Source organism: Nyctibius grandis, chromosome 25 (assembly GCF_013368605.1).
Source record: "Nyctibius grandis isolate bNycGra1 chromosome 25, bNycGra1.pri, whole genome shotgun sequence".
NCBI lineage: Eukaryota > Metazoa > Chordata > Aves > Nyctibiiformes > Nyctibiidae > Nyctibius > Nyctibius grandis.
This window is the reverse complement of record NC_090682.1, coordinates 526,602-550,192: the sequence shown is the minus strand read 5'-3', so window position 1 is coordinate 550,192 and position 23,591 is coordinate 526,602. Positions and strand designations below refer to the sequence as shown.

At 58.4% G+C, this 23,591-nt stretch overlaps 4 protein-coding genes across 7 annotated transcripts; 1 reads left to right on the top strand and 3 right to left on the bottom strand.

Moving 5' to 3' along the window:
- Positions 1 to 53: 53 nt before the first annotated feature.
- LOC137673433 (neurogranin) lies at positions 54 to 10,998 on the bottom strand. Of its 2 annotated transcripts, XM_068418223.1 has the most exons (6): positions 10,944 to 10,998; positions 10,425 to 10,602; positions 9,782 to 9,855; positions 9,599 to 9,652; positions 2,047 to 2,253; positions 54 to 135 (listed from the first exon to the last, which is right to left on the bottom strand). In XM_068418223.1, exons 2-5 carry the CDS (start codon positions 10,576 to 10,578, stop codon positions 2,047 to 2,049), a joined length of 489 nt encoding a protein of 162 aa, XP_068274324.1. In that variant the 5' UTR covers positions 10,579 to 10,602; positions 10,944 to 10,998; the 3' UTR covers positions 54 to 135. The 2 variants fall into 2 exon arrangements, with proteins under 2 accessions (XP_068274324.1, XP_068274325.1); XM_068418224.1 differs by lacking the exons at positions 9,599 to 9,652; positions 9,782 to 9,855; positions 10,425 to 10,602; positions 10,944 to 10,998 and adding an exon at positions 5,860 to 6,034.
- Positions 10,832 to 16,081, top strand: SIAE (sialic acid acetylesterase). 2 transcript variants are annotated; one of them, XM_068418218.1, is made up of 11 exons: positions 10,832 to 11,028; positions 11,129 to 11,172; positions 12,541 to 12,705; positions 13,486 to 13,649; positions 13,718 to 13,856; positions 13,934 to 14,117; positions 14,343 to 14,443; positions 14,559 to 14,692; positions 14,864 to 15,018; positions 15,097 to 15,292; positions 15,373 to 16,081. In XM_068418218.1, exons 1-11 carry the CDS (start codon positions 10,976 to 10,978, stop codon positions 15,667 to 15,669), a joined length of 1,632 nt encoding a protein of 543 aa, XP_068274319.1. In that variant the 5' UTR covers positions 10,832 to 10,975; the 3' UTR covers positions 15,670 to 16,081. The 2 variants fall into 2 exon arrangements, with proteins under 2 accessions (XP_068274319.1, XP_068274320.1); XM_068418219.1 differs by lacking the exon at positions 14,343 to 14,443 and having other exon boundaries at positions 14,515 to 14,692.
- A 142-nt stretch (positions 16,082 to 16,223) lies between these two features.
- PANX3 (pannexin 3) lies at positions 16,224 to 20,367 on the bottom strand. 2 transcript variants are annotated; one of them, XM_068418220.1, is made up of 6 exons: positions 20,286 to 20,367; positions 18,912 to 19,287; positions 18,123 to 18,265; positions 17,815 to 18,029; positions 17,028 to 17,692; positions 16,224 to 16,407 (listed from the first exon to the last, which is right to left on the bottom strand). In XM_068418220.1, exons 1-6 carry the CDS (start codon positions 20,355 to 20,357, stop codon positions 16,346 to 16,348), a joined length of 1,533 nt encoding a protein of 510 aa, XP_068274321.1. In that variant the 5' UTR covers positions 20,358 to 20,367; the 3' UTR covers positions 16,224 to 16,345. The 2 variants fall into 2 exon arrangements, with proteins under 2 accessions (XP_068274321.1, XP_068274322.1); XM_068418221.1 differs by having other exon boundaries at positions 18,912 to 19,221.
- RPUSD4 (RNA pseudouridine synthase D4) lies at positions 20,126 to 23,562 on the bottom strand. Its single transcript, XM_068418136.1, has 7 exons — positions 23,395 to 23,562; positions 22,101 to 22,266; positions 21,665 to 21,866; positions 21,365 to 21,458; positions 21,109 to 21,259; positions 20,792 to 20,889; positions 20,126 to 20,638 (listed from the first exon to the last, which is right to left on the bottom strand). The coding sequence occupies exons 1-7, from the start codon at positions 23,560 to 23,562 to the stop codon at positions 20,453 to 20,455; spliced, it is 1,065 nt and encodes a 354-aa protein (XP_068274237.1). The 3' UTR covers positions 20,126 to 20,452.
- Positions 23,563 to 23,591: the final 29 nt, after the last annotated feature.

Below are 23,591 nucleotides of genomic sequence, written 5' to 3'. Positions count from 1 at the left end.
GGCAGGGACCTTTATTGGGGTGGGGGGTGACCGGGGGGGCGCGGGGGGCGCATGCGGGGGGCAGCGGGGGGTCCTGGGCGCGGGCGGGGGCCAGGGGGGCGGCGGTGACGGGGCTCCGGGGGGCGTCTGGCGGCCCTGCAAGGGAGGAGAGAGCGGTGAGGGGGGGGTGGAGCCCTGCCTGCACCCTGCCTGCACACTGCCCCCTGCCTGCACCCTGCACCCTGCACCCTGCCTGCACCCTGTGCCCTGCCTGCACCCTGCCCGCGCCCTGCCTGCACCCTGCCCGCGCCCTGCCCGCACCCTGCCTGCACCCTGCACCCTGCCTGCACCCTGCCTGCACCCTGTGCCCTGCCTGCACCCTGCCCGCGCCCTGCCTGCACCCTGCCCGCGCCCTGCCCGCACCCTGCCTGCACCCTGCACCCTGCCTGCACCCTGCCTGTACCCTGTGCCCTGCCTGCACCCTGCGCCCTGCCTGCACCCTGCCCACACTCTGCCTGCGCCCTGCCTGCACACTGCCCCCTGCCTGCACCCTGCCTGCACCCTGTGCCCTGCCTGCGCCCTGCCTGTACCCTGCCCGCACCCTGCCCGCACCCTGCCTGCACCCTGCGCCCTGCCTGCACGCTGCCTGCACCCTGCCTGCACCCTGTGCTCTGCCCACACCCTGCCCGCACCCTGCCCACACCCTGCCTGCACCCTGCGCCCTGCCTGCACCCTGCCCACACCCTGCCTGCACCCTGCCTGCAGTAGCCGAAGCCCCTCACCAGTCGCCGACTGTCACTGGTCACCCAGAGCACCCCCAGCACCCAGAGCCCCCCGGTCACCGCGGGCCGAGCGCTCAGCGAGCCCCGGAGTGCGGGAAGCGCCCGCGTGGGCCACCCCGTCACGGCCCCGTGGCCAAGGCCCCGCGTGTCCAGACGAGGAACCCGCTTCTTCGTCTGCACCGTGTGAAAGGAGAGACCCCCCGGGACAGCGCGTGCACCCGCCACCCATCCCAGTGACATCCCAGCGACATCCCAGCTCCATCCCAGCTGCATCCCAGTTATACCCCAGCTGCATCCCAGTTACATCCCAGTTACATCCCTGCTACATCCCAGCTGCACCCCAGCTGCATCCCAGTTACATCCCAGCTACATCCCAGCTACATCCCAGCTGCACCCCAGCTGCATCCCAGTTACACCCCAGCTGCATCCCAGTTACATCCCAGCTACACCCCAGCTGCATCCCAGTTACACCCCAGTTACATCCCAGCTCCATCCCAGCTCCATCCCAGCTACATCCCAGCTGCACCCCAGCTGCATCCCAGTTACATCCCAGCTGCATCCCACCTGCATCCCAGTTACACCCCAGCTGCATCCCAGTTACATCCCAGTTACATCCCTGCTACATCCCAGTTACATCCCAGCTCCATCCCAGCTGCATCCCAGTTACACCCCAGCTTCATCCCAGTTACATCCCAGCCACATCCCAGCTACATCTCAGTTACACCCCAGCTACATCCCGGCAGCACCCCAGCTGCATCCTGGCTACATCCCAGCTCCATCCCAGTTACATCCCAGTTACACCCCAGTTCCATCCCTTTCACATTCCCTTTCCCTGCCAGCAGATCTGTGACAGCAGCTTTTACAAAAATAGCTCGTGCTGCAGGCGCGGGGCCGGGGCGGGTGTTGCTAAGGGAGAAACTCGATCCCGATCCAGGCCCAGAATTAGGGCAGGAGGGAGCTGGGGGAGAAAAAAAACCCTTTTCCACCCCGAATTGATGGGGGAAGGAGGCTCCACCCCAAATCGATGGGGGAAATGAGGCTCCATCCCAAATCCATGGGGAAATGAGGCTCCATCCCAAATCCATGGGGGAAGGAGGCTCCACCCCAAATCGATGGGGAAAGGAGGCTCCATCCCAAATTGATGCGGGAAGGAGGCTCCATCCCAAATCCATGGGGAAATGAGGCTCCATCCCAAATCCATGGGGAAAGGAGGCTCCATCCCAAACCAACGTGAACATCCCTGTCCCACCCCCTATTTTATGGGGTCGGGGGCGCTGGGCCGTACCTAGTCGCCGTTGCGCAGGTCGCCGGCGCGGGGGCTGCTGGCGCACTCGGCGTCCTTGGTTTTCCGCTCCAGTTCGCCGCCTTTGATCTTCTTACGGGTCATGTGGCCCCGGAAACTCGCCTGGATCTTGGCGGCCGCCGCGTTGGCGTCGGGGTCGTCCAAAGGGATGTCCAAGATGTCCTCGTCCAGCTTCGTGCACGCTCCTTCCTGCCCGGGAGGCGACGGGATGGTTAAGAGCTGGTGGCAACCCAAAAAAAGGCCACTCCCTCCCCGAATTTCATCCGTCTTTGCTAAAAATTAGGGGGTTTTTGCTAAAAATTAGGGTCCTTTCTTCAAAATTTGGGGTTCTCTGCTACAAAGGAGGGTCCTTTGCTGAAAAATTAGGGTTCCTTGCTGAAAAATTAGGGTTCCTCGCTAAAAAATTAGGATTCTTTGCTATAAAGTAGGGTTCTTCACTAAAAATTTCGGGGTTTTGGTAAAAATTAAGGTTCTTTGCTAAAAAAATAGGGTCCTTTGCTAGAAAATTAGGGATTTTTTGCTAAAAATTAGAGTTTTTTGCTAAAAATTAGGGGTTTTTTGCTAAAAATTAGGGTCTTTTTGCTAAAAATTAGGGTTCTTTGCTACAAATGAGGGTCCTTTGCTCAAAAATTAGGGTTCCTTGCTAAAAGAGTTGGGTTCTTTGCTACAAAGTAGGGTTCTTCACTAAAAATTTGGAGGGTTTTGCTAAAAATTAGGGTTCTTTGCTAAATAAATAGGGTTTTTTTTCTAAAAATTAGGGGTTTTTGCTAAAAATTAGGGGGTTTTGCTAAAAATTAGGGGGTTTTTTTGCTAAAAATTGGGGGGTTTTGCTAAAAATTAGGGGTTTTTTTTGCTAAAAAATTAGGGTTCTTTGCTATAAAGTAGGGTTCTTCATTAAAAATTTGGGGTTTTTGGTAAGAATGAGGGTTCTTTTTGATAAAAAATGAGGGCTCTTTGCTGAAAATTAGTGTTCTTTTTGCTACAAATTGGGGTCCTTTGCTAAAAGATTTGGGTTTTTTGCTAAAAATTAGAGGTTTTTGCTAAAAAATGAGGGTCCTTTGCTAAAAAATAAGGGTTCTCTGCTAAAAATATAGGGTTCTTTGCTACAAATTAGGGTTCTTCACTAAAAATTTGGGGGTTGCGATAAGAATTAAGGGTTTTTTTGCTAAAAAAATGAGGGTTCTTTGCTAAAAATTAGGGTTCTTTGCTAAAAAATTAGGGTCCTTTCTTCAAAAATTAGGGTTCTTTGCTACAAATGAGGGTCCTTTGCTCAAAAATTAGGGTTCCTTGCTAAAAAATTAGGATTCTTTGCTACAAAGTAGGGTTCTTCACTAAAAATGTGGGGGTTTTGCTAATAATAATGGTTCTTTTTGCTAAAAAACGAGGGCACTTTGCTACAAATGAGGGTTCTTTGCTGAAAATTAGTGTTCTTTTTGCTACTAATTGGGGTCCTTTGCTAAAAAATCAGGTTTCTTTGTTAAGAAATTAAGGTTCTTTGCTAAAAATTTGGGTTCTTTCCTAAAAATGAGGGTCTTTTTCTAAAAATTACGGTTCTTTTTGCTATAAATCAGGGTCCTTTGCTAAAAAATTCAGGTTCTTTGCTACAAACGAGGGTCCCTCGCAGGTGTCTTGGGGGATTTGCAAGCCGAGGTGCGGCGGAAGAAGACGCTTCACCCCCTGCTCATCCCCAAATCCCCCCCCCGAGATGACCCAGCTGCAACCCCCCCCACTCGTGGGGCCGGCTCCTGCTCCCCCAAGGTTGTGGGATGGGGAGAGGAGCAGAGAGTGGGGTTTGTGGGGTGAGGGGGGGGATTTTTGGCACAGCAGTGCCTCAGTTTCCCCTTCCCTTGCAACCTGGGGCATCCTCCTGCATCCCCTGTTTGGAAGCTGTAGGTTTTTGGGGACACGCGCTGGTCCCCTCATGTCACCGCTCGGCAAAGTCGCTCGGGTTGTTTTACCGGGAGCAAAAGAGCAACGGCGGCGGCTTAAGTGACGGGTCCGAGGTGGAAATGATACGTCCAGGGTGGAAATGTTATAGCCAAGGGTGGAAATCCTATAGGCAGGGGTGAAATTCTATAGCTGAGGGGGAGGAAATCCTATAGCCAGGAGTGAAATCCTATAGCCAGGAGCGAAATCCTATAGCCAAGAGAGAAATCCTATCTCCAAGGGGTGAAAACCTATATCCAGGGCAGAAATCCTATATGTAGGGAGGGAAAAACCTATATCCAGGGGGAGAAATCCTATATATGGGGGCAAAAATCCTATATGCAGAGGAAAAATCCTATATACGGGGGGCATGTCCTATATCCAGGGGAGAAATCCTATATGCAGGGAGGGAAAACCTATATCCAGGGGAGAAATCCTATATGCAGGTGGATAAATAGTATATGCGGGGGGGGGAATAATATATACAGGTGGGCGAAACCTATATCCAGGGGAGAAATCCTATATATGGGGGGGCATATCCTATATCCAGTGGGCAAATCCTATAGGCAGGGGGAGAAATCCTATATTCAGAGGGAGGAATCCTATATATGGGGGGGAAAAATCCTATATGCAGGGGAGAAAATCTGTGTATGGGGGGGGTCATGTCCTACATCCAAGGGACAAAACCTATATGCAGGGGATAAATCCTATAGACAGGGGGTGAAATGGGGGGAGGAAATGGGGAGAAAAGGGGGAAAAGGGGAAAAAAAGGGGGAAAAGGGGGGAAAGGGGAAAGAAGGGAAAAAGGGTGGAAAAGGAAAAGGGGGAAAAAGGGGGGAAAAGGGGGGAAAAAAGGGAAAAAAAGGGGGGAAGGGGAAAGGGGGAACAAAAGGGGAACAAGGGGGGAAAAGGGGGGAAAATGGGGGGAAAAGGAGAGAAACAAGGGAAAAAGGGAAAAAAGGGAGGAATGGGAAAAGGGGGAGGAAGGGGAAAAAGGGGGGAAGGAAGAAAAGGGGGGAAACGGGGGGAAAAGGGGGAAATGGGGGAAAAGGAAGGGAAAAGGGGAAAAAAAGGGGGGGAAAGGGGGAAAAAGGGGGAAAAGGGGGTAAAAAAAGGGGGTCAAAGGGGGCCCAGGTGGGGGTTTGGTGGCAGCCCTGCTCCCTGCTCCGATGGGTTTGGGGGCACGGGGGGGACCATTCCTGCCTGGGGTGCTGGTCCCAGTGGGATCCTAAACTGGTTTGTAATGGGAATGGGGGGGTTTGGGATGGGGGGGGTGCAGCATCCAGCGCATCATCCCCCCACCCTACCAGCAGCACCCTAAACCCTCTCCGCCGCCCCCGTAACCCGCTCTGGGGGGGGTGCCCAGTAATAATAATTCAGAATAATTAATAATAATCAATAATAAGTACTAATAATTAGTAATGAGAAAGAAGAATAAGTGATAATAGGTAAGAATAAATAATAATAATTAGGGATAAATTAGAGTAAATGAGAATAAATGTGAGTAAATGAGAATAAATGAAAAGAAATGAGAATAAATGAAAAGAAATGAGAACAAATGCGAATAGATGAGAATAAATGAAAAGAAATTAGAAGAAATAAAAAGAAATTATAAATAAAAATAAAGAAAAATAAAGAAAAATAAAGAAAAATAAAGAAGAATAGACAGGAATAATTTAAAAAATAAATGAAAAATAAAGAATAAATAGTTAAAAATAAATAAAAATATTAAAAATAAATAAAAATATTAAAAATAAATAAAAATTAAATAAAAATCCCTAGAAAATAAATTAGAAGAAATTAAAATAAATAAAAATAAATCCGAATAATGCCAGAACTGGGGGTGGGCAGGGCGCGGGGGGCACCTACGTTGCAGCAGTCCATGGCGAAAGGTGAGTTGGCGCCGGGCGATGGGGCAAGGGGCTCCGGACCCCCGGTAGCTCTCCCGGTGGCAAGTTGAGCGGAGCCTCTGGCCGACGTAATGCACTTCTCCTGCTCAGCCCGACACCCTGCCAGGCTCGGCGAGGAGGAGGAGGAGGATTTTTTTATATATATATATATATATATATTTAATTTTTTTTTTAATCCTCCTCCGATTCGATCCCGCAGCCTCCGACTCCTCCGAACCTTTAAAGGAGCCGGCAGCTCGCGGCGGAGTTTTCCTGTGTCGCCAGCAAATCTTTCTCGGCTTGAAGCATTTGATTTGCATTTAATTTGCATGTGATTTGCATTTGATTGGATTATTTAGGGGGGCGAGGGGTTGTTTTTTTGAGGGGGGGGGTGTTGAGGGATGCGGCAATGCTGGAAAGGGGGTTTGTTTGCACGGGAGGGGGGAGGCTTCATGGTCTGCTTAGGGGTCAGTCCCTGAAGAGGGTGAGGAGGAGGAGGGTGAGGATGAAGACGGTGAGGAAGAGGAGGACAAGGATGAGGAGGGTGAGGAGGAGGAGGATGAGGAGGGCGAGGATGAAGATGTGAGGAGGAAGAAGAGGAGGGCAAGGATGAGGAAGGTGAGGGTGAGGATGGTGAGGATGAGGAGGGTGAGGAGGGTGAGGATGAAGATGGTGAGGATGAGGAAGGTGAGGATGAAGATGGTGAGGATGAGAAGGGTGAGGATGAGGGAGAGGATGAGTAGGGCGAGGATGAAGATGTGAGGAGGAGGAAGAGGAGGACGAGGATGAGGAAGGTGAGGATGAAGATGGTGAGGAAGAGGAGGACAAGGATGAGGAGGGTGAGGATGAGGGTGAGGAAGGTGAGGATGAGGAAGGTGGGGGTGAAGATGGTGAGGATGAGGAAGGTGAGGATGAGGAGGGTGAGGATGAGGAGGGTGAGGAAGGTGAGGATGAAGATGGTGAGGATGAGGACGGTGAGAAGGACAAGGATGAGAAGGGTGAGGAAGAGGAGGAAGAGGATGAAGATGTGAGGATGAGGAGGAGGAGGAAGATGAGGAGCATGAGGATGAAGACATGAGGACGAGGAGGGTGAGAACGACGAGGATGAGGAGGGTGAGAAGGACGAGGATGAGGAGGATGAGAAGGACGAGGATGAGGAGGGTGAGGATGAGGAGAGCGAGGATGAGGCCCCTGCTTTCAGGCCTGGGGGGGGTCCCTGCCCGCAGCACCACCCGCCCCCCCACCTTTGGGTGGTCTCCAGCCCCACCCCGGCTCATCACCCCCCGGGGCTCCCTGCAGACCCCGTTCCCGGGGCCGGTGGGGCAAGACGTGGGGACCTCCAGAAAAAGGGGGGTACATCCCCCCCGCCCGGGTTCTGCGGGGACCCACCCCCCCGGCTCACTCGCTCCGAGCCAGCGTTGGCAGTTGCTAAGCAACCGCCGATGTCCCCGGGGCTGCACGCGCCGACGCTGGTCCCCGAAACGCCGCGTGGTCCCCTCAAGGCCACCACCAGCACCCCCCCACCCGGGCGGGTCACAGGGCTGCGCCCTGCTCTGGTGACATTGACCTTCCTCTTTGCCATCACCATCGTCACCGTCACCGTTAGCATCCCCGTCCCATGGACATCACCGTCCCCCTTCCTGGCACCTGCATTGTCCCCACTGCTGCCACCAGCCCTGTCCCACCCCCAGCCCTGTCACCAACTCCATCACCTCCACCACTGTCCCCAACCCCATTCCCCATCATCATCCTTGTCCCCATCCCCAACCTCAACCCCACCATCCCTGTCCCCATCCTCGTCCCCACGCCATCCTCAACCTCAACCCAATCACCTCCATCCCCATCCTCGTCCCCATGCCATCCCCAGCCCCACCACCTCCATCCCCATCCTTGTCCCCACGCCATCCTCAACCTCAACCCAATCACCTCCATCCCCATCCTCGTCCCCATGCCATCCTCAACCTCAACCCAATCACCTCCATCCCCATCCTTGTCCCCAACCCCATCACCTCCATCCCCATCCTCGTCCCCATGCCATCCCCAGCCTCAACCCCATAATCTCCATCCCCATCCTTGTCCCCATGCCATCCCCAGCCTCAATCCCGTCATCTTTGGCCCCATCCTTGTCCCCATGCTGTCCCCAACCTCAATCCCATCACCTCCATCCCCATCCTTGTCCCCATGCCATCCCCAACCTCAATCCCATCACCTCCATCCCCATCCTTGTCCCCATGCCGCCCTCAAACCCATCACCTCCATCCCCATCCTTGTCCCCACGCCATCCCCAGCCTCAACCCCATCATCTGTCCCCATCCTTGTCCCTGTCACCATCCCCATCATCACCCTCACCCCTGTCCCTATCACCCATCCCTCTCCCCAAGCCACTCCAGCTGGCACCTTCTTTTCACCAGTGACACCAGCTCTCGTGTCCCCCCCTCCCCGGCCCTGGCAGAGCCACCCAACGCCGGCGTCTCCTGCAGGCTGCGGAGGAGGGACGCGAAATGCCAGCACATTCCTGAGCATTAACCGGGGGGTGGGGGGGGGGGGGGGGATTGGAGCCCGTTCCAGCTTCGGGGGGTTTTATTTTCCCTCCTCGGGTCCCTTCGTTGGAGACAACAACCCGCAATGTGGTGGGAAGGGGGCAGAAATAGTGGGGATGAAATATTGGGGGGGAAATATTGGGGTGATGCTTTTTGAGGTGCTCCAACATCTCTTAAATCCAAATTTCAATAAAATATTGGGGTGAAGCTTTTAATAAATATTGGGGTGAGGATTTTTGAGGCGCTCCAGCATCTCTTAGATCTGAATTTTCATAAATATTGGGGTGAAGCTTTCGGTAAATATTGGGGTGATGTTTTTGAGGTGCTCCAACATCTCTTAAATCCAAATTTCAATAAAATATTGGGGTGAAGCTTTCACTAAATATTGGGGTGATGCTTTTTGAGGCGCTCCAGCATCTCTTAAATCAAAATTTCAATAAATATGGGGGGTTAAAAGGGGGTTTTGGGGTGGGGGGGGTTCAGTCTCCCCCGAAAAAACACCCAATTTCAACACAAACCCCATGATCTATTTTATTTTGGAGATTTTTAAACCGGTCTGGATGGGAAAAACCCCATAAATTTCACCAGTTGGAATGAAATTGGGGCAGGGTGTCCCTCAAATTATGGGGTGGGACTCCCCAAAATTATGGGGGAGCTCCCCAAAATTATGGGGTGGGGGTAGAAGAGGAGCAATGTCACCTCCCTCCGTCACGCGGGGCCGGTATTAAATCCGTGCCAACCTCCGGGGAGGCAGAAGCTTAAATATAGAGCCTGAAAAAAATCTCATTTTAAGCTCAGCCCAGCTCCTAAATTCGGGGGTTTTTAATTTTTGTTTTAGGGTTGAAATCACCGGGGAGAGTCGTTAATAACGGCGGGGACCTCGTTAATAGAAAAACCTCATTAATAAAGCGCCGCGGGAGCGGGGAAGGGGGAATTAAAGGGTTTTTTGGGTTTTTTTGAAGCGGTGGCACCTCGTTTTGGGGTCAGATGTTGCCAAAATGGGGGATTTGGGGCGAGCTTGGGGTCAGGGCCCCGGGGAGGTGACCCCCTTTGAAAGGGGGTTACGGGTTTGTCCCTCTCTGCTGCATCATGGAGAGGATTTTTTTCGGGGGGGGGATGCGGGGTGTGGGGGTGCTGTTTTGGGGTGAAATAGGCTTGTTTTGGGGTGCAGGGGCTTACGGGTGTGGCGCTGCTTGTTTTCTTCTCATCCTCATCCTGATCTTCCTCCGGTTCCTGAAGGAAAAGGAGAAAAAATCCTAAAATTTCCATGGTGGGGGACAAGGGTGGTGGGGTGGGGGGGGTGGGGGGTGTCACCCCGGCACCCCAAATTCTCCGGAGGGATGGGCAGGGAGGGCAGCGTACCTGGTAGGGGGGGTGGTGGGGGAGAAGCTGGTGCTCCAGGTGGGGACCCCGCAGCGTCGGGTGGGTTGAGGTGTCTGGGGAAGGAGGAGGCTTGATGCCATGTGGGATGGGCAGGTGGAGCAGGCCTGACGCCCCGGGGACAGGCAAGCGGGGCAGGGCTGATGGTAGGAGGGGTAAAGTCGCCATGGGTGGGGATAAGGGGTGGGAGCAGTGCCCTGGGTGATGGGCACACAGGGAAGGCCCGATGCCCTGATGGACATATGGGCAGGCCTGACGCTCTGGGTGATGGGCACACAGGGAAGGCCCGATGCCCTGATGGACATATGGGCAGGCCTGATGCTCTGGGTGATGGGCACACAGGGCAGGCCCGATGCCCTGATGGACATATGGGCAGGCCTGACACCCTGGGTGATGGGCACACAGGGAAGGCCCGATGCCCTGATGGACATATGGGCAGGCCTGATGCTCTGGGTGATGGGCACACAGGGTAGGCCTGATGCCCTGATGGACATATGGGCAGGCCCGACGCCCTGGGCGATGGGCACACGCGGCAGGCGCGACGCCACGCAGGATGGGCAGGCAACGCAGCGTGGAGCAGGAGATGGAGGCGCAGGGATGGGTGCTTCCCTGCCAGGCCACTCACCCTCTCTCTGCTCCAGCAGCGTTTGGAAGTGCTGAGCAGCGAAGGCCACCACGTCGGTGGGCTGCGCCCGCAGCACCTCCAGCACCAGCCCCTCCAGCAGGTTTTCGAAGCCGGTGGGCAGGCTCAGGTTGCCTCTGGAGGAGGGGTTGGACATGGCCGCCTCTCCCGGTCCCCCCTGCTACAGCACAGACGGGATTTACCGTGACCCGCACCCCAGCGCTCCCGACCAGGCAGTGCCGGGACTCGAACCCGTGGCTTAAGGGACGGGAGAAGCGGCGGGAGAGGGCGGGAGCCGCTAGGGGGCGCTCCCCTTCCCGCCCCCGCGCCTGCGCACGGCTGCCTCTCACTGCGCGTGCGCGGCGGCTGCCCGGGCAGGGCGGGGTGAGCGGGCGCGGGGACCCCGGACCCCGTGGACTCCCGGTGCCCCCGGTCCCCCTGCGGTGCCCTCCGGTCCCCTCCCGTGCCCCCCGGTCCCCCCCGCCCCCCCGCACCCCTTTCCCCCGGCCCTTTCCCTCGCACCCGGCCAGGCCGCGCCGGCGCCTCGGGCTGTGATGATGACGCTGTCGCTTGGCAACCGCTGGCCGCTCTCAGGCCACGCCCACAGGTACAGGCCACGCCCTCAGTGGGCGGAGCCTGGCGGGGGGGCGGGGCCTGGCGGGGGGTCCCGGTGCCCTCACCCCGCGGTGTGTGTCCCCCCTCCCCAGGATGGCGGCGTGGGTGCTGCTGGCGCTGGCTCCCGTGGCCGCAGGTAAAGGGCTGGAGGGGCTGGCTCCGCACCCCCCCGCCCCGGGGGGACCCCCCAGCCCCGCTTCGGAGCCCCTTGAACCCCCCCAGCCCCAACTGGGAGCCCTTGGCACCCCACTGAGCACCACTTGGGGGTCCTTGGTACACCCCTGAGCACCACTTTTGGGGCCCTTGGTACCCCCCCAGCCCCGCTTCGACACCCCCCGCACCCCCCAGCCCCTCTTCGACACCCCCTGCACCCCCCAGCCCCTCTGCACCTCCCCAGCCCCTCTTCGACACCCCCTGCATCCCCCAGCCCCTCCGCACCCCCCAGCCCCTCTCCGTCACCCCCTGTACCCCCCCAGCCCCTCTCCGTCACCCTCTACACCCCTCCAACCCCTCTGGACCCCCCAGCCCCTCTCCATCACCTCCTGCACCCCCCCAGCCCCTCCGCACCCCCCAGCCCCTCTCCATCACCCTCTGCACGCCCCCAGCCCCTCTCCATCACCCCCTGCCCCCCCAGCCCCTCCGCACCCCCCAGCCCCTCTCCATCACCCCCTGCCCCCCCTAGCCCCTCCGCACCCCCCAGCCCCTCTCCGACGCCCTCGGCACGTCGCTGCTGTCGTGGGCCGACGCTTGACATGAGGCGGGAGTCACACGCGGCTCCTCGGCGGCGGCTCGTGGGCTCGCTCTCTCCTCCCTCCCCTCCTCCTCCCCGCCGCTTTTTATAGCCTCCAAATCTCTTCCTCAGCATCTCAGGGTTTATTTTTTTCTCCTCTAACTCCTTTTTTTTATGTAACTCGTCCTTCCCAGAGCCTCGTCGCATGAGACGGTGGGACTGGCGACGCGGTTGATTTCGGAGAGGCTGAGGACGTGGGTCCTTCGTTAAACCTCCGACGAGGATCACGGCCTCTCCACGCCCTCCAAACATTGCCCTCACCCTCTTTTTATTTTGACACCCCAAAAATGGGACTTGTAGGGGCGCCAGGGCTGAGGCTTCTGCTTCCCTCCCCGCCGATGTCACCTTCGCCCAGTGTTTCCCATCCCACCTTTTTTTTGCAAGGGAAAAAAAAATATTTAAGAACATATTTATTAGCCAAGCTGGGCTAGTGGAGACACTTTCCTGCTGTTATTAGAAGAATTTTTCACCAAAATCTGTATCCAAGCTCTGATACTTTGGGAAATTACTTCCCTTGTAGGGTTGGGCTCTCCCGAGGACTTCAAATCCTGCTGCTTCCTCAGCTTCTTGCTTGATCAGGATTGAAAGAAGCTGTAAATTCAAGCGAGATCTCAAATAATTTGTATTTAAAAAGGAGTTGGAGGCCGCGCTGGGGGTTTTTCTCCTTGTTTGTTGTCTCTCGGTGCTGACGTTTGCTCTGTCTGTTGATCCCAGGGGTGACGCTCGGCTTCGCGTCCTACTACGGCGACCACATGGTGTTGCAGAAGGGGCCGGCGGGGGCCGTGGTGTGGGGCTACGGGGAGCTGGGGGCCGCGGTGACCCTGGTTCTCTCCGAGGACGGTGGCTTCATCGTCATGAAGAAGACGGCGCCGGTTAAAGGTCGGTCGTGAAACCTCACTGGGCAACTGGGGCCGGTGGTTTTGGTGGCCGAGGAGCACATCTGAGCCCAAATCGGACCCGTCCGCAGCCCTGGGTTTGTCCCAGCACTGCCCAGAGGTGACAGTGACATCTCCAGCTCATGGAGGATCCTGCTGGGGATCCTGAAGGACGTGGCCGCTGCAGGCAGAGCCTTCCTCGAGGCTGGGAGGGCTCGGAGGCTTCTCAAATCTCCACTGGTGGCCTCATTCCCTGCCTAGTTGAGTGGGGGTGTGCTGCTCATCACCTTTAAGGGGTGAAACCGCTGCCTAAAGGTTCTCCACAAGCTGGAGAACCCGGAGGCGTCTTGTGAGAGAGCAGCGATCCGCCGCTCCCGGGAGATCTGCAGGATCCAAAAAATCCCCGCTCAGCTCCAGCGGAATGTCTTTACGCCTCGATTCGACGCCTCTAAAATTAGCTGGAGCCAGCTCGGTGTCACACACACACCCCCCAAGCTGCTCCTGTCATCCCAGTTCCTCTCAGCAGCTTCTGCTCTGACACACATTTGTCTTGGGAGATTTTTTTTTTTGCTTTTTAACCCCCAAATTCCTGCAGAAAAGGAGACCTTGGGATGGCGTAGTGTCCAAAATCCATTTCCCCAGCCCGGCTCGGCGGTGGGGAAGCTTTCCCCCGTCGTCTGTCCATCCCCAGCGCTTCTTGGCTGCTCACCCAACCTCTTTGCGAAGCTCTTGAGATCTTTGTAGAGGGAATCATGAAAGATAAACCACCATCTTCTTCTTCTAGGACCTTCTGGGACGTGGACAGCTGTCCTGGACCCTATGGCTCAGGGCGGTCCCTACGCGCTGACAGCCGGGCAAGGCTCGGCCAACGTGACGCTACGGGACATCTACTTTGGGGACGTGTGGCTTTGCAGCGGGCAGAGCAACATGGCAATGACCGTCCTGCAGGTAAAGCCCCCGATGGCACGGCCCCAGCAGGGACGGCGCGTTCCCGACCCCTTTTTCCCCCCCTTTAGATCGCCAACGCCAGCCGGGAGCTCGCCGCGGCCGCTCGCTACCCTCACGTCCGCCTCTTCGCCGCGGCGCCCGCCCGCTCCGCCGTCGAGCTGGAGGACCTGGAGCGGATCGATTTGCCGTGGGCCGTCCCGACGGCCGGTGAGCGCGACGTTCCCCCCCCAGAAAAACCCCACAAAATCCCTGGAAATGGCTTTTTTTTCCCCTTTCTTGAGCAGAAAACTTGGGCCAGGGGAATTTCACCTACTTCTCGGCCGTCTGTTGGCTGTTGGGGCGATACCTCTACGAGGTTCTGCGGTACCCCGTGGGCTTGGTGGAGGCGGCGTGGGGGGGCACCCCCATCGAGGCCTGGTCCTCCCCGAGGGCCCTGCGGGCTTGCGGGCTGCCGGAGGACACGGGGAGGTGAGAGAAGACATGGTGGAAACCCCTCCTGCCCCACACCACGCTGCTTTGGGGGGGGTATCCTCACCCCCATCACTCTTGGGGGGCATCCTCCATCCCAGCTCCTCCCGGGAGCGTAGGGCACGTGTCGCCGGGTAAAGGGGGCGGTGGGGGGGGCCCCAGGGCTCCCCTTTTTTGTTTTAACCCCACTTTCAGGCCTGGCTTTATGTTTTGCAACCCCTTAAGCCCAGCTTTGTCTTCCGGCCCCCAAACTCCCTCCGTGCTCTGGAACGCCATGATCCACCCGCTGCTCAACATGACGCTACGGGGTGTCGCTTGGTACCAGGGTAAGCCCCCCCTCCTCTATTTTTACACCCACCCCCCCCCCCAATTTTTACCCCCCCGTGGGGTGAAGCAGCCCCCCAACGTCATCCCACCGGCCCCCCTCGCTTTCGGGGCCAGGCGAGGCCAACGCCTTCCTGCACACGGACCGGTACAACTGCACCTTCCCCACCCTCATCGCCGACTGGCGCCGCGCTTTCCACGCCGCGTCGGCCGGGCAGACGGAGCCGCTCCTCCCGTTCGGCTTCGTGCAGGTGAGGAGGAGGAGGAGGGGGGACGAGGGGCAGGACCCCCCACCCTAGCGATGCTCGGGGACGTTTTACTCATCCTTTCCCATCTCGGAGGAGGCGGTGGGAGGGAGAGGATGGTGGCCAGATCCTGCTGGGATGCTGAATCCCGCAGCGGCGGCTTCCCCTGCCCCGCAGTTGTCCACCTATCGCCGGCAGAGCCCCGACGACAGCTTCGCCCGACTCCGCTGGCACCAAACAGCCGACCTGGGGGTGGTCCCTAATGCCAGGATGCCCGGCACCTTCATGGCCGTGGCCATGGATCTGGGCGACGAACGCTCTCCCTACGGCAGGCGAGTCACGGGCGGCGGGGCCGAGGGCGCGGCGACGAAGCTGTCGGGTACAAACACTTCCCTCCTCTTCCTCGGCAGCATCCACCCCCGGGACAAGCAGAACGTGGCCCACCGCTTGCAGCTGGGCGCCAGGGCTGTGGCGTACGGGGAGAAAGAGGTGATTTTCCAGGGGCCGTACCCTACCCGCGCCGTCCTGGAGGTGACCAGGGGGCTGCTGAACGTCACCTACAGCCAGGAGCTCGTCTGGCGGCGCAGAGACACGCCGGCGTTCGAGGTGAGGAGGAGGGGGAAAAGCTTCTCCCCAAGGGTGGAAGGAGGAAGCCCACCACGATGGAGGTTTCTCCCCTGCCCTAGGTGTGCTGCTCCAGCCAGCCGTCCCCGTGCGGGTGGCTGCCGGCACCCGTGGTGACAGTGGAGTCCCGTAGGGTGACGCTGGCCCTGGCCGGCTGCGGGACGCTGGTGCTGGGCTTACGCTACGCTTGGGCCGAGTGGCCCTGCGACTACAAGTCCTGCGTCCTCTACAACACCCAGGGGCTGCCCGCACCCCCCTTCCTCCTGGACACCCTACCCGGAGGGGGAACACCGGGGCGCGCCGAAACGGCCAGAGGGAGGGAGCTGCTTCTCCTCCCCGGCTTCTCCCGGGGGATTTAGGGGAGGGGACAGCGGAGGGAGCTCAGACCTGGCACAGAACAGCTGGCACCGTGCCTTGTTGATTCGGGGAGGTGGCTGGCTTAATTAGTGTCTTACTAATGAAACAACTTGCCAGCTCCTCTTTGGCCTGAAGTCAAGGCTGCGGGGGAGGAAAGGAAGGATTAAAAAAAAAAAAAAAGCCAATTTAAAATGAAATTTCTGAAAAAATGATGTTAAGACAAGCAGCAGGACACACTGATGGGAGATGAAGCCCTCACTGCTGCTCCTCCCTCCCTGCAGAGCTGGTCCTGGCCCCCCCCGGGACCTTCCGTCCTCCATTCCCCACCCTCCTGCCTTAACAGCAGGGAAATTGGGGTGGCAGAGGCACAACGTGGAATAAAAACATCTGAGAGAGTCTCTGCACAAAATAAAATCGTTTCTTTGACCTGTTTTCTTTGCTGGAGAGGAGGGACTGATCAAATGCCCCCCAAAATCAAACGTAAGAAGGGGAACCCCAAGAGCAGGCGAGCTCAGCCCGGCCACCGCTGTCACGTTATAGACGTCACCCCACTGGGTTGTATCAAAACCAGTTTAATGCGCTGGAGCAACAAGGAACTGGATCAAAGTGGATCCCGGGAGCCCGGCCGCCCTGGAGCCCGGCCGCCCTGGAGCCCGGCCGCCCTGCCTGCTCGGGGGGTCAGGCGGAGCCGAGCAAATCCCGGGAGGTTTTTCCCATCGCTTCCACTCCAGGCTTCGTTTCTAGGCGAGGAGGAGGGGGAAGAGGAGGAAGTTAATTAACTGGGCGATGGCAAACTGGGAGCTTGGGCTTGTGCGACTAGCCCGAGAGGCAGTTGTGCTAGCCCTGTGGTTGCCATGCCGACGAGGATGCTAAAGCGGAGGGAGCAGGGGTGCCTGGGGAGGGGGCGTGCAGGCCCTGGGGGCTGCGGTTCTACCCCAGAGCCTCGTCTCCATCTCCCCACTGTGCCCACCACGGAGAAAGGGGCAAGCACAGCATCCTTGGCATTAGCCCCCCGAGGATTTAAAGCTCCCAGCAGGCTGGGCTGCTGTCTCTGCCAAAAACAGGGGACCCCCCCGCTCCCCAGTTTGCCCAGTGTTTGGATTTAAGCGGCGAGCTCTCCGCTCTCCGTTCCTATAGCAACTCCTGCCCGAGCGTGGGCTCGCAGCAGCGTCGCAGCCCGGCTGCCAGAACCCGTCCCCGGCTCTAAACGGAGCTGGCGACCCCCCAACTCTCCCCTCAGAACCCTTACGGGCTTGGCAAAGGGTTTAAAGCCACGGTGGGTGGATCCAGCCTCACCCCCAGGGTGGGATTTGGTGGTGTGGGAGGAGAAGGAGTCTTCTCTACCACAAAAAAAGCTTACCTAACGCCCCACCGTTGGCGAGGGGCGCGCTGCCGTCGGCCTCGGCAGGGCAAGCGTGGCCTTTGGGTTTGGTGGTCTCCAAGCCGGCCAGCAAGGTCATGAAGTCGACGACGGTGTCGATGTCCTGCTTGTTGGCGGTGGCTTCTTTCAAAGCGCTGAGGGCGTTGAGGCGGCCGAAGGAGGTGAGCTCGGAAATGTTGGCGCGGAGGAAGAGGAGGATGACGTTGAGGTCGTTGACGGGGCAGGTGAGCATCTTGCGGCTGAGGAGGTCGAAGGCGGGCAGCATCTCGTAGACAGAGAGCAGCCCCTTGTCCCATTGGCAGAGCTGCAGGGCGTTGTAGATGACGACGGGGAGGAGGAGGACGTAAACGCCGCCGACCGAGAGGCTGATGAGCTGGAAGACGGAGAAGAAGACCAGCTTGCAGGGGATGAGAGAGGGGACGTGGGGCTCTGCCTGGAGCAGCCCCGTTTTGATGGAGCAGCTGAATTCATCCTGGAAGAAGATGTTGAGGTGGAGGAAGATCAGGTAGAGGCAGGTGGCAGCCAAGAACAAGAGCAGGAGCAGGTTCCTCAGGATGTAGATGAACACCAGGGTGTGGGCATGTTGCTTGCAGGTGAGGTAGCGCTCCAGCAATGGGAACTCAAAATACCTCTCCTGGCGGGCCCTGGGGACAGAGGGGACACAGTGGGGACTTAGAGCCACCCCCCAAACCGAACCGCTTCACCAGAGTCAGGCCATGGCTTCAGAGGGACACGATGACCAGTCGAAGCTGCCCAACGGCCTCACCTCTCGTATTCCTCCCAGAACCGCTCTGGCTCGGCGCTGGCCTGCTGGACCTTCCTCATGTGCTGCACCAGGCGGACGGAGCGGTTGTAGGATTTATCCAGCTCGTCGATGATGAAGAGGAGGTCGGAGTGGAGGGCGGGAACGGCCGCGTAACGCCACAGCAGGTAGGGCAGGTACATGAGCACCGCCACCACCAGCAGCGAGTAAGGGAAGACCTGGGTAAAAGAGCCAAGCGGGTGTTGAGCGTCACCTCTGCAGCGCACCCAGGTGGGACCTGAGGGCACCCAGCCCGTGAGCTTGACGCCTACCTTGAGAGCCCAGAGGGATTTGGTGACGGCGTGTCCCTCGGCGTCGAAGCCGTGGTGGACGAGGGAGTCCCAACAAGCCGTGTCGACGTAGGCGGATTGCTTCCCCGTGAAGTTGGTGGGAGAGAAGCAGCTGATCTGCGAGCCTGGGGTGAGGAGAAGGGGGAACCTCAGCCACAGAGCTCCGGCGAGTGCTCCACAGCCGGGTGCTGCCGCGTTACGAGAAGGCCACAACATCTAAAGCATTATTTTGAAGTCAAAAAGCCTTTTTCACACTCATTTTGCAGCTCTCCTTCCTCACCGCTGCATTTCCCAGCGAGGATTTTTCCATCTCTTCCCGAACACAAACCCTTTGAGTACACAGTGGTGGGGGGGGAATTACAGACCAGCCAGAAACCGGAGTCAAACCAAATCCCCAAGGGCAGCAGAGGGACGTTGGCCAAGGCCAGATTTAGCCTGAGGTCACGATGCACCATCAATGCAACCCTCTGTGCTGCCCTCGCATACCCGAGTGGGACGGATCCCCTGGCACCCTCCTCTTTGGAAACAACCCTACGGGCACCCAAAGGCGCTGGGGGCGAGCAGCTGAGGCGGGGCATCACCTCACCGCGCGTCCCGGGGCTTAGTAAGGCCATTCCCAGCGACCCATAATCCATTAAAAACAATCAATAAATATCCCCGAGACAGAACTGTTCCTAAAATAGGATTTCCAGGGTGCCTCGTGTCGCGTCGTGACCACGAGGGGGTTTTTGAAGCGACAAACTGCCACCATTGTTAAAAGCCACAACTCACCGGCGGAGAACTCCCGGGCGAAAGCGAGCGAGACGAGGAAGAGGGGCAGCCCCACGGTGATGAACTTGAGCAAGCGATCGCTGGGCAGCTCCAGCCGCAGGCCTTTGGCTCGGGAACCGGGGGGATGCGGGAGGAGGGCGTCGGAGAGCATGTACTCGGCGGCCGTGTGCGAGAGGGACATTTTTGGATCGAGGAGGAAGGAGACGACAGCGACTGCTGCTGCTGCTCGGGGGCTCTGGTGTCGTCTGAGGCGTCGCCGGCTCCGGGAGTGACTTTGTAGGGCTGAAGGTGTCGCCTGCCAAGCGCTCTCCTGTAAATGACAGCTTAGATGGCACGAGGTAATGACAGGGGGGAGCTTTTTTGCAAATAGCAAGCCCTGAAATAGAAAAATAAAAGCCACAGCAGCAGCGGGCTGGGAAGGTGGCGTTCCTCCCCAGCGCAGCCGCTCCCCGGCTCCTCGTGGTTTTAAGTCCCTCTCTCATCAGCAGATGTATTTCTGGCGGTGCTTTCGAGGGGCGTGGGGCTCCCCCGGTTATTATCATCCCAGGGGACAAAGCATTACCCTACCGAGAAGCCCCAGCCAGGTCCACGGTGGGGTACAAAGGGCTCTTTTCCTGCACCAGCTCGAAAAAGTCCTGCTGCCCAGTCCCGAGCTTTTGGGGACAGGCCAAGGGACACCAGAACACTGGTGGCTGTGATTTTTGAGGCAGAACATCAGCTATGGTTCCCCAGGTTTTCAATCTCTCCCCTCGCTTCCCTCTCAGGGGATGGAATGTGGCTCCAAGGCAAGCTCCCGAGGGAGAGGGATCCCAGAAAGGGGATCTAGAAATAAGCGATGGGGAAACTGGAAGGGCCGGTGGGATAGAAAAGCTTCTCCCGGCCCAGAAACCCGGGCTGACACTGCTGGCAGCGCAGAGGGAGTCCTGCAGCTCCTCGGCCAAGTGCAGTGGAGGAATTCCCTGCACAATCTTTTGGCACAGCAAAAAAAAAAAAACCCCCAGCCACTGCCAAATGGGACTTTTGAGGGATTCTTCAAATGGAGTCTCCAAATTTGAGCGTGGACAGCCAGGATGCAAGGGAGAGACTGCTGAAGAGCTCTGGAGGGACAAGCGACGGCCCTCAAACAGGGAGGGACTGCACCCAGGCGTGCTCAAACCCGCCCAGGGACCGAGACCCGCCTGGCCTGAGCGCAGAGAGACACAGAACCCTTCACCTCGGCAGGAACTGGATCCTTTATTGCTCAGACACACGTTCAAAACACAGATCGGGCAAAGCCCAGTTTCTACCCAGCCTCGTCTGTCCGAACAAGAGGCTCTTCAGTGCCGCCCGGCCCCTTTTCTGCACCAAATCAGGGCAAGAAGCACACGCAGGTACCTGGTTTGAAGCCACCAACACCGGTACCAACACAGGAGGTCTCTGGCAAGCGGCAGAGACCGTAGACTTCATCACACCGCTGGCTCCAAGGCAGATGCTGCTGCAGAGCGGCCGGATCCACGTGCTGGAGATGCAGAGCTACACAGTCCTGCTCCTGTCCTGCCTCGTTAATCGTTAGTGATGTCCAACTCCAGCTTCTTCAGAGTCTTTTGGAAGAAGAGGGGCGGCTTGCAGACGAGGTCTATCCGCTCGCCCAGGGGCAGGGAGAGCCGGTAGGCGTGGAGGTGGAGGGGGAGGTGGCGAGCCTTGCTCTGCTCCAGCTTCAGTCTCTTCAAGGTGATTCCAGGAAGTTTCTGCATCGGGGACAGAAAAAGTCCCTTCCACAACCTCATCTCTTCAAGCTGGGCCTTGAAAAGCCCAGCCCACAGGGAGCTGGGGGACACAAAGGGGCTGCCGGGCCTTGGATCCAGCTCTGGCACCACCCCCCGATGCAGGACCTGCCTTACCTGGGGCGCCAGTTTGCTCCAGTGCGAGTATTTGTGATCCCCCAGGATGGGGCACCCCAACCCATAGGCCAGGTGAACCCGGATCTGGTGCTTCACCCCTGAGGAGGGAAGGGAAAAGAGGAGACATGTGACAACCAGCCACACCAGGCCTTGGCTCCCACCCACCACCCTCGGCACTGGATAACACCGTGCCGAAATCACCCCTGGGCAGCTTATTCCCAGAGTTTTGGCCTAAAAATGGATTTCAGTGGGGTCTAACGATGAGTTCCAGCTTCCAGCAGCTGACACAACCCCGGGAACACCCGGCCAGGCCTCACCCGTGATGGGCTGGAGCTCCAGCAGGGAGCAGGCGGAGGCGCTACCCAGACGGCGGTACCGCGTCACGGCGCTTTCGGCGTCGCGGTTCTTACGGATTTTCACCACCTTCCCGTCCTCCGGAGACAGGCGGTAGTTGGGGGCCAGCGTCATCTGAACGGCGGCAAGAGGGTGAGCAGGGAAGGGCAGGAGGGGGGCGCCCGCTGGGGAGGGGGAGCGCAAGGGCAGGACGGCGGCCAACAGGACGTCCCCGCTCACCTTGTAGTGTGACTGGTGGCTCCGCACCTCCTTCTCCACGATGGGGATCTCCACGATGCCCTCAGTGGGGTCGGGGTCCCCCAGGCTGATTGCCCTGGGGAGGGAAAGCAGAGGTCTGCGGGGTGGGAACCCTCCCCTCATCCCCTCTCCCCACCACCCAGCCCCATAAAAAGATGCTTGAGCGAAGATCACCAAACACCAACCACTTCCATGTCCCCATGCCCTGGAGACTGTCCCTTCACCCCTTCTTCAAACCCTACGGGCCCTCCAAAGCCGCTTCTCCACCCAAACCTTTCCTACCAGTAGATCTTCTCCACCTGACGAGTTTTGAAGAGAAGCCGGATCCTCTCCGCCACCTCCTTGCTCCGCGCCAGCACCATCACGCCCGTAGTTTCTTTGTCCAGCCGGTGGCAGAGGTGGAGGGGTTCGGCTTTCATGTTCTCCAACATCTTGGCCAAAATCGGTAGCACGTCAGCGATACAATTCTTGACCCCAGGGCCACCTGCAATAACCCACAGGCAAGGCAATCAGGGGAAACATTCACCTCCCTGGGTACCTTGAATTACCCCCAAAACGTGAGATGAAGGTGGCATCAAAAGGTGACAAACTCCCCGAGAAGGAAAACCTCAGCACAGGGAGGACAGAGGCAGAGGATCCCCCGTCAGCGCCACGGAGCCATTTCTATTTCCCCCTCTACACCGCTGGTGTGGACGTGGCACGTCCGGCTTTTCCTCACCGTGCACGGGAAGACCGTAGGGTTTGTTGATCACCACGATCTCCTCGTTCTGGTACACGGTTCCTTGCTTGAGCACTTTGGCCAGGACGTTGGGGTGAACCTGCTGCAGCTGCTTGCTCAGCGTGGCCAGTTCCCGGACCCGTCGTTGCGCTGGGTCTTTGGGGATCTGAGGAGAGAACGAAACGCCGTCGGTGGAGGACAAACAGCTCTTGGCTTTCGTGCAAAGCTCCTGCGTGACCTTCCTCAACTCACTCGCCTTCCATCCACTCCTTAGTGTGTCTGAGGAGGACCGTAACGCACACACTCACCACAGGGATGAAGGCGAGACGCTGTCCCTGCAATCCAAGTGCAAGGTCCTGCACGTGGGTCGGGGCAATCCCAAGCACAAATACAGGCTGGGCGGCGAATGGATTGAAGGCAGCCCTAAGGAGAAGGACTTGGGGGTGATGGGTGACGAGAAGCTCAACGTGAGTCGGCAACATACGGCCTCAAGTTGTGCCAGGGGAGGTTTAGATCGGAGATCAGGAACAATTTCTTCCCCGAAAGGGTTGTCAAGCGCTGGAACAGGCTGCCCAGGGCAGTGGTGGAGTCACCATCCCTGGAGGGATTCAGAGGGCTGAAGCACCTCTGCTATGGAGACAGGCTGAGAGAGCTGGGGCTGTTCAGCCTGAAGAGAAGGCTCCGGGGAGACTTTCTAGCACCTTCCAGTGCCTGAAGGGGCTACAGTAAAGCGGGAGAGGGGCTTTTGACAAGGGCACGGAGTGATGGGACAAGGGGGAACGGTTTTAAATTGAAAGAGGGGAGATTGAGATGAGATATGAGGAAGAAATTCTTTTCTGTGAGGGTGGTGAGACCCTGGCCCAGGTTGCCCAGAGAAGCTGTGGCTGCCCCCTCCCTGGCAGTGTTCAAGGCCAGGTTGGATGGGGCTTGGAGCAACCTGGTCTGGTGGAAGATGTCCCTGCCCGTGGCAGGGGGTTGGAACTGGACGGGCTTTAAGGTCCCTTCCAGCCCAAACCAGTCTGTGACTCTCTGAATCCCACCGCGCCGCCCAGCTCGCTGGGCTCCCCCTTACCCCCAAATCCCGCTCCACATCCTCCCCCGCTGCCCGGCCGAGGCGGGGAGGAACAACCAGCGGGCACGACGGTAAGATCTGCCCGCCCCGCCCGCTGCCGGCTCCGGGGAGCGCCCAGCCCCGGGCCGGGCCCCGCCGGGCCCTCAGCGGCGCGGTGCACGCCGGGAGTTGCAGTCCCGTCCCTCAGGGCCCCGCCAGGCCGCGCGCTCTCTCCCCGCTCACCTCTCGCTTCTCCTCCTCCTCCTCCCTCGTCCGCGCCCGCAGCCGCTCCGCCAGCTCCTCGGCCCGCAGCGCCCCCGCCGCCCGCCCGCTGCCGCAGACGCCGCGCACCGCCCGGCCCAGGCCCGCAGCCAGCCGCCGCCACAGCCCGCCGCCGCGCACCGCCGCCATCTTCCTCCTTCCCCTCTCCCGCCCTTCCG

What these genes read in the sequence shown, in the direction of transcription:
- PANX3 (XM_068418220.1), bottom strand. Translation starts at nt 20,357, where the DNA reads ATGAAGTCTACGGTCTCTGCCGCTTGCCAGAGACCTCCTGTGTTGGTA. An exon ending in TGTTGGTGGCTTCAAACCAG is followed by an intron (nt 19,288 to 20,285) that starts GTACCTGCGTGT and finishes TTTCTATTTCAG; the next exon opens with GGCTTGCTATTTGCAAAAAA. An exon ending in AATCCCTCTGGGCTCTCAAG is followed by an intron (nt 18,030 to 18,122) that starts GTAGGCGTCAAG and finishes TCTTTTACCCAG; the next exon opens with GTCTTCCCTTACTCGCTGCT.
- LOC137673433 (XM_068418223.1), bottom strand. Translation starts at nt 10,578, where the DNA reads ATGTCCAACCCCTCCTCCAGAGGCAACCTGAGCCTGCCCACCGGCTTC. An exon ending in GCTGCTGGAGCAGAGAGAGG is followed by an intron (nt 9,856 to 10,424) that starts GTGAGTGGCCTG and finishes CTCCTTCCCCAG; the next exon opens with ACACCTCAACCCACCCGACG. An exon ending in AAACAAGCAGCGCCACACCC is followed by an intron (nt 2,254 to 9,598) that starts GTAAGCCCCTGC and finishes CCTCCCGGGCAG; the next exon opens with GAAGGAGCGTGCACGAAGCT.
- SIAE (XM_068418218.1), top strand. Translation starts at nt 10,976, where the DNA reads ATGATGACGCTGTCGCTTGGCAACCGCTGGCCGCTCTCAGGCCACGCC. An exon ending in GGGTGTCGCTTGGTACCAGG is followed by an intron (nt 14,444 to 14,558) that starts GTAAGCCCCCCC and finishes TTTCGGGGCCAG; the next exon opens with GCGAGGCCAACGCCTTCCTG. An exon ending in GAGACACGCCGGCGTTCGAG is followed by an intron (nt 15,293 to 15,372) that starts GTGAGGAGGAGG and finishes CCCCTGCCCTAG; the next exon opens with GTGTGCTGCTCCAGCCAGCC.
- RPUSD4 (XM_068418136.1), bottom strand. Translation starts at nt 23,562, where the DNA reads ATGGCGGCGGTGCGCGGCGGCGGGCTGTGGCGGCGGCTGGCTGCGGGC. An exon ending in AGGAGGAGGAGAAGCGAGAG is followed by an intron (nt 22,267 to 23,394) that starts GTGAGCGGGGAG and finishes TTCTCTCCTCAG; the next exon opens with ATCCCCAAAGACCCAGCGCA. An exon ending in CAGGTGGAGAAGATCTACTG is followed by an intron (nt 21,459 to 21,664) that starts GTAGGAAAGGTT and finishes TTCCCTCCCCAG; the next exon opens with GGCAATCAGCCTGGGGGACC.